The sequence below is a fragment of the Chiloscyllium plagiosum genome, chromosome 4 (genome assembly GCF_004010195.1).
Source record: "Chiloscyllium plagiosum isolate BGI_BamShark_2017 chromosome 4, ASM401019v2, whole genome shotgun sequence".
Classification (NCBI taxonomy): Eukaryota; Metazoa; Chordata; class Chondrichthyes; order Orectolobiformes; family Hemiscylliidae; genus Chiloscyllium; species Chiloscyllium plagiosum.
The window spans coordinates 99,216,212-99,230,426 of NC_057713.1; the positions used below are offsets into that span (position 1 = coordinate 99,216,212).

The 14,215-nt window shown below is 39.9% G+C and overlaps 1 protein-coding gene across 4 annotated transcripts in view; it reads left to right on the forward strand.

The window, feature by feature from the left end:
- Nucleotides 1–2,226: 2,226 nt before the first annotated feature.
- The window catches only part of cnot10 (CCR4-NOT transcription complex, subunit 10), a 34,668-nt gene continuing 22,679 nt past the window's right edge, over nucleotides 2,227–14,215 (forward strand). For 2 of the 4 annotated variants that reach the window (XM_043688733.1, XM_043688735.1), the window contains exons 1-7: nucleotides 2,227–2,381; nucleotides 3,862–3,959; nucleotides 4,896–5,057; nucleotides 6,788–6,938; nucleotides 8,761–8,906; nucleotides 12,662–12,736; nucleotides 13,257–13,340. In XM_043688733.1, coding sequence (XP_043544668.1) covers nucleotides 2,342–2,381; nucleotides 3,862–3,959; nucleotides 4,896–5,057; nucleotides 6,788–6,938; nucleotides 8,761–8,906; nucleotides 12,662–12,736; nucleotides 13,257–13,340 — 756 coding nt within the window. In that variant the 5' untranslated portion in view covers nucleotides 2,227–2,341. The remainder of the gene's footprint in view (nucleotides 2,382–3,861; nucleotides 3,960–4,895; nucleotides 5,058–6,787; nucleotides 6,939–8,760; nucleotides 8,907–12,661; nucleotides 12,737–13,256; nucleotides 13,341–14,215) is intronic. The other 2 variants (XM_043688734.1, XM_043688736.1) reach the window with 1 other exon arrangement.

Genomic DNA, 14,215 nt, shown 5'->3' on the forward strand with positions numbered 1-14,215 from the left:
ATGTCCAATTTGATTTTTGAAAGCACCTATGGAATCTGCCTCCAACACTCTCCCAGGCAGCATATGCCAAATCCTAACAACTCTCTGAGTAAAAATGTTTCTCCTCATTTCTCTCCTGGTTCCCTTGCTGATAATCTTGAGATTGTGACTTGTCATTACTGACATCAAACAATGGAAACAATATCCTTCTTTACCTTGTCAAAATTGTTCATAAATTTGATTACCTCAAAAATTCAACTCTTTGTCTTCTCTGCTGCAAGAAGAGTAAGTCCAATTTCTCAAATCATTCCTTCTATATATTTTCTGTCATTTCTGGTAACATTCTAGTAAATTGCCTTTGCACTCCCTCCAGGGCTTTAATACCCTTCCTTTAATAAGGTGCTCAGAACTGAACATTATGGTTCCAAATATGGTCTGACCAATGATTTGTGGAGGTGTATTACTACTTCCCTGCTTTTATACTCTATACCTCTATTTATAAACCAAAAGATCCTATAAGCCTTCTTAACAACTGTTCCAACTCACCTGTCCACTTTCACTTGAACCCCTAATGTCCCTCTGTTCCTGTACTCCCGTAAAGTTATACCATTGAACCTGTGATGTCTCTCAAGTTTCTTCTACGCGTCACTTCACATTTCTATGCATTGAAATTCATCTTCTAGGCTTCTGTCCAGTTTGCCAATTTGTCATTGTCTCTCTGAGGTCATCTTTACAATTTGTTATTCTGTTTAAGTAAGTATAAAATGCAAATACAGAGATGTTAACCTCAGCATGCATCTCCAAGTCATTTATTAACATCAGAAAAGTCAAGGGTCCTTGCACCAGTCTCTTGGGAATATGACTACTGGAGTCCAGACTTGTCTTTTGTCTGAAAAATACCCTCTGTAACTACCCTCTGTTTCCTATCATTTAGCATGGAGAGTGGCCCAGAGAGAAAGAGAGACTAACACATAGAAAGACTGTGACCCACACAAAATAAGCCATAGACAGCATGATCCATGGAGAGAGAATGATCCATAATGAGAGACTAAGAGTGACCCAGTTGGACCGAAAAGAGAAAGTTATAGTTACCCATAGAATCTGACACAGTGAGTGAATGACAGAGTGGCCGAAATGCTGATAGTCCAAGTCACTGATCCCAACCCCTTCTTACTTAGATTACTTACAGTGTGGAAACAGGCCCTTCGGCCCAACAAGTCCACACCAACCCAGAGAAGCGCAACCCATCCAGACTCATTCCCCTACATTTACCCCTTCACCTAACACTACGGGCAATTTAGCATGGCCAATTCACCTAACCTGCACATTTTTGGATTGTGGGAGGAAACCGGAGCAGCTGGAGGAAACCCACGCAGACGCGGGGAGAATGTGCAAGCTCCACACGGAGAGTCGCCTGAGACAGGAATTGAACTCGGGTCTCTAGCGCTGTGAGGTAGCAATACTAATCAGCATGCTGCCCATGAACCTTACTGCCATCCCAACATATAGCACTTTTAATGTTTATATTTGCATTTATCTGTCCAATTGCATGTAAGTCCTCCCTTGTGACCCACATTGGAATTTATGTTTTACATGTCTGCAGAATTAAACCTAGAATTGTTTTCTGTTTACAGCTCATTTATATGAAGTAGAAATAGTATTGACTACCCTCTCCGCATTATTCTCAGGATAAGGGTTTGGATACTTCTTCATTCAAAGGTTTGCAATCTTTAGTATTACCTATAAATTTATTCAGCACGTTGTCTCAAACGCATTCTACATCTCATCCTGGTCATGTTATTTAATGTTTTGTTTCTAAATTTATATTTCCCATCCCACTGTCCAACAGAAACGTCCTCATCTTGCTTTTAATTAATAATTTATATGAAAATCAAGTATATAGTTGAGATTTTATTTGTAATATTTTCGAAGTTCTCCCTTTTCCACTATGAAACCCACCCATTAAACTGCTAGAGCAGATAAACAGTATTATCCTTAAGACTCTTTATTAAAGATAAAGAGTACTTTATTCAGGAATTGGTGTGATGCACGGCTAATGGGTCCACTATGGCACTATATCAAATGTAATATCACCACAGGGTCAAATGCATCAATTATATGTACTGTTTTTGCAATCTATTCTATACGCCTTGCAATATTTGATAGTCCCCGGGGTGCAGCTTACAACATCATTTACCTATACCGTAATGTGATGAATAGTGAAGATGCTACAGGAAGTGACGCTCAATAGATGCGCCTGGCTACTGATTTCCGGAGGGGCCTCGGGAAGTCGGCACGTCACCTCAGCCGGCTCCGGGGCTAGAGCTCCTTCCCCATTGCGGGGAGGGGGGGAGGGAGGTGAATGGGAGTCATGTCGGAACCTTGTGCGGCGAGTAATGGAGGTGAGGGAGGCACCTGGAGTCGGGTCAAGAAAGGAGTAACATCGCCCGCCCGTGCCCTGGGTTGTGTGTACTGTACACCTGTGGTTTTTGGAATGGGGGGGGGTGTTGAAGGACACAGTTGAGTTTTGGAGGCGGTGAATTGATTTCAGTCTAGAATCTAAAATCCATTCGTTTAGTCAGAAAGCAGTGGGAGTCTGGACCTCGCTGTCTCAAAGGATGGTAGATCTCACAAGGCTTTAAAAGTATTTCGATATTCATGTACTGGAACCAAAGAGGACTATGCACTAAGTGATCGAAAGTGGATTAGACTGGATAACTCTATTCGGACCAAATGGCCTCATTCTGTGCCATAAGTTGTTTGACTTTTTTTTCCAATAAATCATAGGGTAATGGCAAAAAGAATGCTATTCCATCTGCTTAGTGACAGAGTAAGCAGGTTAAGAAACATTGAGATTGTTTAAGATTTTGAATTAAACTGAAGTTTTCTGCAAAATATGCTGATGTGCATAAATTGTAACAATGGTTTGGCACAGTGGCACAGTGATTACCACTGCAGCCTCACAGTGCCAGGGACTTGGGTTCAATTCCAGCCTCGGGCAATTGTCTCTGTGGAGTTTGCACATTCTCCCTGTGACTGTGTGGGTTTCTGCTGGGTGCTTCGATTTCCTCCCTCAATCCAAAGATGTATAAGTTAGGTGCGTTAGCCATGGGAAATGCAGGGTTACAGGGATAGGTTGGGATGGGTCTGGGTAGGGTGCTCTTTGGAGGGTTGGTGTGGACTTGTTGGGCCGAATGGCCTGTTTCCACACTGAGAATTCTATACACAAATCGGTTCTGTTATAATGCGTGATTCTTCAACGCAAATTGGCTTTAACACTATTGAAGAATTTGGACCATTTTTTGTAGAACGTGAACTTTCCATAACTGTATTGGTTATAATTGGTCCCATTAATTTAAATGGCACAGCTATTGAATGATTTTCTTATAGTGTGTGATCGCATGAGACAGAGCTATCACATTATATCAGAACCAATTATATTCTATATATAATCTTCTGTGCCAACCAAAACTCTTCACTGAAACTCTCTATCCTGATTACCTCCCAATTGCTTTTGTTGTTATCTAATTTCTTTCAAAATATTTATTCACTACCTTTCTAAATAAGTTGTTGTTTTGATCATGATTTGTGGTTATACTCTCTGGGTTTTGTAGACGAAGAGGTGATCTAATTGGAACATATATAATTCTGATAGGGTATGGGCTGAGAAGCTGTTTCTCCCTGGGCTGTGTAATCCCAGGATAAGATATCAGTTTGTGAATGAGATGAAAAATTCATTAACTTTTGCAGAAGCTTTAGACTGATTTTAGCTAAGTTTCCATTAGTGGTTCTAAAAATCTGTCATTTCCCCTGAATACGAAGAAAAAAATTGTCATATGAAAAACAGATATGCAAAATAAATGTCTTTGCTTTGTGTTGTAGATCAGAATACTGATGTGAAAACAGAGAGTAATTCTCTTTCTTCAGGAGTTGCTGACCATGTTAAGGAGCTTGCAAACAATGCTTATCAGGCTTACACAGTAAGTATTAGATCATAAAGAGTTACCATGAAATTGAGTTTACTGTAGGGCCAAGACAATGGCAGCATTTCTTTTCCATTAATTGAATTTCATGGCCAGTTAATTTTTGTTGCGAGCTTTTGAATTGCTATGATTACTACCATCTTCCACACTGTTTGTGTCAACAGAAAAAAAAAGACTGTTCTATAATCTGAAACTTAATGCCTGAAGTGTGATATGTGAGGAAATGTCATGGTACTGTTATTCTTTACACCATTTAAGCAAATGAATTCAGCTCCCTTTTCTATGTATTACACATGCAGCACCAGTTAGGTTTATTTCCATGCAAATAGCACTGAATGAAACAGTCACAAAGTAATTGCAAATTTTGTACTACATCATGAAGTTGCTCGTCAGAATGTTTGGACCAGATGATCATAATGTGGAATTTTCTGCAGTTACCAGTTGTTATTGCAATGTGATAATGGGTAGAAAACAAGATAATGCACACCATCTATTTTTGAGTCCGAGTAAAAAAGTGATTGGAGGTTCTTGGAGTGCAGTGGTAGTGTCCTCACCTCTGAGCCAGGATGCTTGGGTTCAAGTCTACCTGCTCCAGAGGTGTGTAATAACATCTGTGTCATGTTGAGTCAAAATATCTAAAAAGGATAATTGTTCAAGTTAGCTTATTTGAAGTGTTAATGGAAAAGGGAATGAGAATTTATCATTTCAGGTATGACAGAATTTTTCAGTTGTTATCAGAATGCCAGGTCACAATGTCATTGTTTGCTGTAAGATCAACTGCTGCACTTTTGTTTGTTTTCCTTCCTCTAACAACATCCTGCATACTGTACTATATTAAAACTGCATCAGTGTTTATTCGGAGTGTATGAAGCTCCAGAAAATTGCTGCAAATCACAGTTTTGTTTATGCATGCTTTCTTACAATTTTCCATAGGCAGGACAGTTTGACACTTGTCTGCAATATCTGGGTCATTTGCAAGAGCTGAACAAAGATGATTACAAAATATCTCTGAATAAAGCAGTGGCAGAGTTCTACAAAAATGGACAGACTTTGACAGATACCTTGAGACAGACTCTTAACCTGTTGAAAAATCAGGTAAGACTGAAAAACCACAGAAGTCGTTTTAATTCTTGTCTGATCTACATAAAATGTTAGTAAAGAAAGACCTTTGAGGCATCTCCCCAAAAAGGCATTTTTGTTTGGAACCAACATCTCAATGTTTGATTTAATAGCTTGCTACCCTATAGTCACTGCAATCTCATTGTTGATTCACTTTTGGTTTCTCTCATCGATTACTATTTTTCATCAAATGGTCTTTGACTTTTCCTAATCCACACACTTAACAATTTGAAACTCTTCACAATGTGGTTAATATTCCCCTGTCAGTTGGTACAATCTGCATTCTCAAACATTTAGAATTGCAAAATTGTAACAGAACTTGGCTCTTCAGTTTGTGTTGCCTTTGGCATGCATGTTCCTGCTTGAAGCTGAGATGCAAAAGAATTTCCCCTCTGAATGCCCAAAGTCTTTGGAATGCTCTTCCCCAGAGAGCAGTGGAGGCCAGGTCATTGAATATGTTCAAGCTGTGTTAGACAATTTTTTGATCAACAAGGGAGTCTAAGGTTGAAGGATAGTCAGGAAAGTAGAGTTAAGGTCACAATAGGATTAACCCTGATTTTATTAAATGAGCAGCCTTGAGGGGCGAAATGACCCACTCCTATTTATTATGCTCTTATCTGTCTTAAACTGAGCTTCTTTTCCAATCTTTCTTCACATCCTTTCAGTTGCTTTAAAATATTTTCAAATACTCTCTCATTTCAAAGGAAGTTCTATTAAATCTCTGCCTCCAGCTTGCATATGCTTGTTTTCTCCCAGTGATGATCATAGACAATAGGTGCAGGAGTAGACCATTCTGCCCTTCGAGCCTGCACCACCATTCATTATGATCATGGCTGATCATCCTCAATCAGTATCCTGTTCCTGCCTTATCTCCATAACCCTTGATTCCACTATCCTTGAGAGCTCTATCCAACTCTTTCTTAAACAAATCTAGAGACTGGGCCTCCACTGCCTACTGGGGCAGAGCATTCCACACACCCACCACTCTCTGGGTGAATGAGTTTCTCCTCATCTCTGTCCTAAATGGCCTACCCCTTGTTTTTTAAGCTGTGTCCTCTGGTTTGGGACTCACCCATCAGCTGAAACATGTCTCCAGAGTGTCCATTCCTTTAATAATCTTATACGTCTCAATCAGATCCCCTCTCAGTCTTCTAAACTCAAGGGTATACAAGCCCAGTCGCTCCAATCTTTCAACATAAGATAGTCCCGCCATTCCAGGAATTGACCTCGTGAACCTACGCTGCACTCCCTCAATAGCCAGAACGTCTTTCCTCAAATTTGGAGCCCAGAACTGCACACAATATTCCAGGTGCGGTCTCGCCACAAATTGTTTCCCTGTTGGATCGGGCAGTAGTATTTTTTGACAATATTCTGAAAATAGGAAGATGAGGAGAGGCTGAGGGGGATCATTTGGTGATTGCATTATGAGTAAATAACGAATTAGCGGTAATTTTGGATAGTAGGGTGAAGGGCTGGAGAACTGGTTGGACTATGAATTGTCTTGTGAGGTGGTTAGACTGAAGAAGTCAACGAGTGGATGGGACTCAGGGTTTGGAAGTAGAATTTGAGGGTGGGAAAGAATGCTGAGGAGAATTACTGTGGGAGACCTTTCAATGCATCAGGAGTTCTTTCTTGGATGCAAATTGAAAATGAGAGTGTTAATTTGAAGTACTTATTTGGGTTATGTCTCTATTGGGTTGTTTTAGGTGCATTCCACAGTTGAAGAAATGGATGGACTGGATGATGTTGAGAACAGCATGCTTTATTATAATCAAGCAATCATTCTTTACCATCTCCGCCAGTACACTGAAGCTATATCAATTGGAGAAAAACTCTACCAATTCATAGAGCCTTTTGGTAGGTAGTTCTTGTTCACTCTACTTGGTTATATATCAATAGGATTGATTTAGTCATGGTGCTTAAATATCTGTGTTCTTTTAATACTTTTACTGTCTTGTGAAAAGGTGACAATTGTAGTATGAGTACTGGAGTACATCAGCACAGTCCTCATGTCTAGGAAGTAATTCCCAAGCCTCCCTCAAAGTTTCTCCCAGTGTTGGTACTAGATAAATTGCCTCCTTTGAAAACTCATTCTGCGTATTCATTTCCCTCTGCACAAAATTGCTAATTCTTGATTTTTTTTCGTCTCAACCTGTTCAGACATGTTATGACACAAGAGGTACGTGTATGGAATGAGCTGCCAGAGGAAGTGGTGGAGACTGGTACAATTGCAACATTTAAAAGGCATTTGGATGGGTACATGAGTAGGAAGGGTTTGGAGGGATATGGGCCAGGTGCTGACAGGTGGGACTATATTGGGTTGGGATGTCTGGTCGACATGGATGGGTTGCACCGAAGGATCTGTTTCCATGCTATACATCTCTATGACTCTATGACATCTGAGGTAGGGACACTACCACTCCATTACAGAGCCTTAACTTACTAATTCTAAGGTACTTTTTCACCCTCCTTATAAGTTGAATGTCATGTCCTCTCAAATTCAAATCTATTTTAAAGTTATTGAGTTTGCCTTGTATTTTCTACTTTGAGATCTTCAATAGGTTTTGTTTTAACATTTCCTAACATCCCAGTTTCTCTGATGCGTGATCACAGTCCTTGAATGAGTTCCCCCTTTTTGAGACAATTCTTTCTATGGCTAAATATTTATCCCTAGTAAGTGACCATGTTAAAAAAGTAGGACTGAATCAGACATCTTTACAAAGCTTGGATTTTGTGCTCCAGTTCCCCAACATTGTGACCCAGATTGCTGTTTGTCACATTTGTTGCCTTGCACGCCACTGATAGCTTCAATGATCAATAGTCCATCGGCTGTGCCCAAATTCCTCTCCTGTGTCATATCTTAAACAATGATACTGGTTAGTGTACAGTATTTGTTTATTATATTCACATTTGATGTTGCAATTTTCTCTGTTAAATGGCATCCCTCTTCTTTCAGTCCAGCTTTCCAAGATGTGTTGGGGAGGATTGTGCATTCCAGGTTTTATTTTTGTCCTTTTGAGTTTATCATTTGGAGAGGCTTGTCTCAGTTTTTCTATGGACAGCAGTACAAAAGAATAGATGAGAATAAATGAAGGATATTCTACACAGAAAGATTTAAATATATAAATCTACTCTAAGTCATCAATTTCCTGCAGGACATTATTGAATTATTGCAGGGAAATCAAGTTACACTTGTATATTGATGTTCCACTAATACTCCCCTATCATTCTTATGAAACACTAAATAAAGCTTTGTTAAAACAGTTGCTAGGCAGAGCATCCATGTAAAATGTAAGAATGACAAAATTCAAATAATCGCAACAATTTATACTGCTAGAGGGGAAAAAAATATCCAATCAGCATCCTTTTCTCCTGTGGTATAAATTGTGACCATGTGAAAGTTGATATTCTTGTGCTTGTCCCAATGAGTGTAAAATCGAATGCTTCAGCAGCATTTTAAGCAAAATAAATGTTTGTTGAAAATAATGAGTTAATCTATATGGTAAATCTTTCTTTTGGAAATTAATCTAGAGGTTATTTAAAGTTTTATTTGCAGCAAACATTGGAACCACAAAAGCTTGATATGACTGACCCCAAGCTGTGCCTGTCTGTTTGGGCTTTGAGGTGCTTGGTGCTCAGATCATTAAAATCTGATTTGTTTCTGTCTCCAATCTTTAAGCAGAAGAGAAATTTGCCCAGGCTTTGTGTTTCTTGCTTGTTGATCTTTATCTATTGACGTACCAGCCTGAGAAAGCTTTGCTGCTGCTTGCTGTTCTGGAGAAAATGATTTCACAAGGGAGCAATAAAAATGGCAAGTCCAATGAGGTTAGTATATTTAAATTTTTTGAAACTTTAATGGCAAATATAGCTTTTAATACAATTTACTGTTTAAATATTCTTCACACTTCGGCATAAACAAACTCCCTTTCTGAGAGCTGCTTTTAGTTCAATAAGGTTGCACTAGCTTTTCTAGCCAGTAATGTGGACTCATCTCTTTGTAGATAAATGATTTTGCTAAGCGTATGAAGACAGTAGGTTGTAACTGGAAACAAACAAAAACTGAAGTTGCTAGAGAAACTCAGCATGTCTGGAAGACAAAGGGGTAAAATCTATTTAGGAAGATTTTAGAAACACCAAGGGGCAGCAAACATTGGTAGAAATAGTGTCTAGGCTGCCAATGGTTATGTAGGACAAGGTATAAATTAGGGAAGTAAGGGTACATTCAGTAAAGCTAATACAAAATCAAAGGTAAATTCAATCTATATACAGACTAGGTAAATCTAATGAGCTCCAATGCTTTGGAGGATGAATTCCTAAAATGTGTACAAGATGGTTTTCTGGAGTAGTTTACTGAAGAACCCAGCAGAGAACTGTATTATGCAAAGAGAAGGACCTGATTAATAATTTTATAAAAGAACCTTGAGAGTTATAGGGTTTTTACAACACTGAAAGAGGTCCTTCACTTTGTCACAGAAAGTAGTTACCAGGAAGGCAGAGGAAACACTTCAAGTGTATCCTCATAGCCTCCGTTTATAAGAAAGTTCATGGGAATCCCTTGCCCAAGACTACCTAAACTGGAGAAGCAGCATCCATAAAGGTGCTAAGCATATTCAGTGTCTCTAAAAAGCCGAGATGGAGGTCACATGAGAGGGGCAGGCAAAAACACAAGTAAGGCAGAAGTGAAGAGTACAGATGCTGGAGATTAGAGTCGAGAATGTGGTGCTGGAAAAGCACAGCAGGTCAGGCAGCATCTGAGGAGCAGGAAAATTGACGTTTCGGGCCCTTCATGAAGGGCTTTTGCCCAAAACATCGATTTTCATGCTCCTCAAAAAACACAAGCAACCCAACTGCTGCCTCATCGAACATCGCTTGCCACATCAGCAGAATGTGCAGATCCACGAATGGGCCATTTAGTCACCTCAGAATTGACAAGTCCAGAGTGGAAGAAAGTTATCCTTGATCCCAAGAAGAAACAAGATAACTAGACCCTTCTTTAAAAAAAAGTGATCTGATTAGGCACAGTCAATGGATTTATGAAGATGATATTGTTAAACATTCACTCGCATAACAAGTTAGAAATTGAGCTCAGCTATTCCCAGAATCATCACAAAAGTTAAAGATTTTATCAAAATCCGCAAAATTCTCCAGTTCACATATGTTAACTAGTTTGACAGAAAGCATGGACCAGAATTCTGTACTTAATTATTTTTTATAACAAACTGATTATAGCTATAGTTAAACAATTATGAATCATCCACATACAACTCGACTAGTTAAAAGTCTAACTTTTCTATAAAACATCCGCTCTACATCTGGTAGAAATAAAAATGATGTTATGCGTGGAAGAACAAACTGGAAAGGCAGTTCAAAGGACTCTGTCCTCTGGGTTCATTGAGATGTTCCTTTTAGCTGGCTAAGACGTGTTGTTTCTCGATCGCTCTTCATCTACTTTTGTTTGTAACTGCTTGTCGGAGGCACAGAGCAATTGCTTCACAATTGGTTTTGGTTTAAAAACAGCAGCTTACAAAAACTGGTGAATGACAATAAGCTGCCTTTTTTCAGGCTTTTCACCGTGGAAAGACAGATATCACCTGATGTTCCAGATGTTCAAAGGCTTTTGGCTTTGTACTTAACACCCACAATCAATTCACCTGGCTGGGAGACTATCATATAGTTGTTGGCGGGTAGAGACATTTGTCATTGGTCTGTGGAGTGATGACCAGTTGTTGCTGGCCAAATCTCACTTTGTACATGTTCCTGATGCAACACATCTGCAGTAACCTGCTTCCACTGGTTGAAAGAAGAACAGCACTTACAGCAAGTGTTTGCTTAAAAAAGAAATACAGCAATCGTTTCCACAATCCTTGAATTTTAAAAACAGTTCTTCCCACTTCAGTGCACAATCATAAATATAGTAAAATTTAAAAAGTCTTTACAATATCATTTCACAGTCTGTTAATGCTTTAAGGATATTACTAAAAACAAATAAAGGAGAACCAGTGCTTGTGGTTGTATTTGGATTTTCAGGTTTATGATGAGATTAATGTACAAAGTAAGGATTGGTTCATAGTAAGGAAATAGAAAAGGAATGAATGAATTATTCTGGTGTTGGGCTGTGACTAGTAGGGTACCACAAAGATCAGTGCTTGGGGCCCAGCTGTTCATGATTTGTATCAATGATTTGGATCTGTGGACCAAATGCAATATTTCCAAATTTGCAGCTGCTACAAAACTAGATGTGTGTTGTAGGATCATACAAAGAAATCTCCAAGAGATTTGGACAGGCTGACTTAATGGGCAAGAACATGTCCGATGGAATGTAATGTGGATAAATGTGAGGTTATTCTTCAAAAGATACAGGTTTCCTTGTTCATAAACTACTAACAGCCAAGATACCAATGTAACCAATAATTGGAAAGAATAATGATGTGTTGACTTTTATCACTGGAGGATTTGCGTGCAGAAGTAACTATGTCTTTCTTTAATTGTATAGAACCTTGTTTGGTTCTTCCCTGAGGAAAAGATACCTAGTGGGACCACAGCAGAAGTTCACCAGATTAATTCCTTGGATTGTATGTCGAGGGGAGATTGAGGAGACTGAACCCTGTACTGTCTAGAATTTAGAAGAATGAGAGGTGACCTCCTTGAAACATGCAAATATTTAAAGGGCTAGACAGACTAAGCCGAAAGGATGTTTCCCTAGTTAGGGCTTCTAAAACCAAAGCAGAGTTTCAGTATAAGGTGCAGGTTATTTAGAACTGAGGCGAAGAGGAATTTCTTCACTTGAAGGGTAGCAAATCTCTAAAATTCTCTAACTCAGGGACATAGATGGTTAGATTTCTAGAAGCTGATGATATCAAGGAATATGGGATACAACGAGAAAATGTCATTGAGGTAGCTAATCAACCGTGATGTAGAATGGTGGAACAAGCTGTAGGGGATGAATGGCCTATTTGTTCCTATGTGGCTTGCCGCACACAGGTAAACACCAAGATTTAATTATTGGAAAGTTCAAATGGTCCTGTAGAATGACTGCTGATAACTGCCTCGATCAAAGCTGTTGTTTGACTTCAAACCAGGAATCCATTATCTGGTTATTGTAAACTTGGTAAAGCCCAAATGCCTGCTTTCACAAAATGGGAAAATCTTCTAGTGGAATGTCTGAATTAGCTGTACGTTTTCTTGGCCTACTGAAATACTGAATAGAGAAATGAGGCACATCCTTGAAATTTATTGGACAGGTTGGTGTAATGTTTTCCATGTTTAGAGACTCAGGCCATAATTGGGCTTTGGATCATCCCTCATAGTCCACATATTGAGTATATCAGATTTGTTTAAGCACAGACCACTGTTCTTGATGGAGTTTGGAGGCAAGGACCTCTGCTGTTCAGTCAATGATGAGTTTTTTTAATATACATGGATGTATGTGTTCCATGATCCTGTCCACCTGCTTGCGTGGACATTTAGCTGTAGTTTCCCAGAATCTGGTTAAGTCCTATCTGCAATGTATATTCTTTAAGCTTTTACTGTTCAGTTGTGTAGAATTGTAAAGTAATTTCACTCTCATTATTTGATCAAAGGCTTATAAGGATGTAGCTAATCAGAAGGCTGATGCTGGAGGTCTGGTGGAAGCTACTAAATCCAAAATTCATCAGGTGTGTGAACAATTCGTTTATATTGAATTATAACTCTCTGGAGCAGAGGTGGTTAAAGGAAGGTTGATTCAATCAATGAGAAAAAATGGACAAGGAAGCAAAAAAGATTTCATGGTATTTGCAAGTGAATGTTTTTCCATTCATTCACGGGATGTGGGTGTTGCTGGCTAGGCCAGTATATATCGTCCATTCCTAATTACCCAGAGGGCAACTAAAATTCGGCCATGTCGCTATGGGTCTGGAGTCACATGTAGACCAGACCAGGAAAGGACACAGATTTCCTTCCCAAAGAGACATTATTGAACCAAATGGGTTTGTTTTACAACACTTGCGTATGCTTACATGGTTGCTATTAGGCGGGCTTCAGTTTCGGGTTGTTTTCACGATTGAATTCAAATTTCACCATCTGCCTCTCCAAAGCATTGGCCTGGGGTTCTGGATTGTAGTTCAATGACTTTACCACTGTGCCACTGTATGTAAGTGTTCTCATTGCATGACTTGTCCACGTTTTTGTTTACAGTGTAAAGTGAGAGCTTATGTCCAGATGAAATCTTTGAAAGCCTGTAAACGGGAAATCAAATCTGTTATGAATACAGCTGGAAATGTAAGTACCTGGAAATTGTGCTTCTCTAAAAAGCATCGCCAAAAGTTAGGAATCTTTCATTCGTAATGTGCCTCAGTCTTCACTTCTCCACCTCGCCATTATTTGATATTCATCTTGTTGCCTTGAGGTTAGGGGGATTGGGGGCTGAGAGATAAATAGGAGGAGGGTGGGGCTGAAGGGAAGGTAGCTGGGAAGGTGATAGGTAGATGCAGATGGGGGAGTGATGATGAAAGGTTGGAGTGTATAGTGGAGCAGATAGGTGGGAAGGAGGATGAATAGCTGGGACAGTTGAAGAGGGCAGTGCTGAGTTGGACGTTTGGATCTGGGATGAGGTGGGGGAGGAGAGATGAGGAAACTGGTGAAATCGACGTTGATGTGTGGTTGGAGGGTCCCAAGGCAGAAGATGAAGTGTTCTTCCTCCAGACATTGGGTGGCTAGGATTTGGTGGTGGAGGAACTCCAGGATTTGCATGTCCTTGGTGAAGTGGATTGTTTGTTGTGTGTGTCCCAGAGATGTTCTCTAACATGTCCCCCAAGTTGGCGTCCTGTCTCTCCAATGTAGAGGAGACCACATTGAGAGCAACAGACACAGTAGATGGAGTGTTTGGATGTGCAGGAAAATCTCTGCCAGATGTGGGACCTTTGATGGAGGTGAGAGGGGAGGTGTGGGAGCAGGTTTTACACCTCTAGTGGCGGCAAGAGAAGGTGCCAGGAGTAGAGGGTGGGTTGATAGGGGGCCATGGACCTAATGAGGGACTCGCAGAGGGAATAGTCTCTGCAGAATGCTGATTGGGGTGGGGAAGGAAATATATCTCTGGTGGTGGGATCTGACTGCAGGTGGTGGAAATGGCAAAGGATAATGTGCTGAATCCGGAG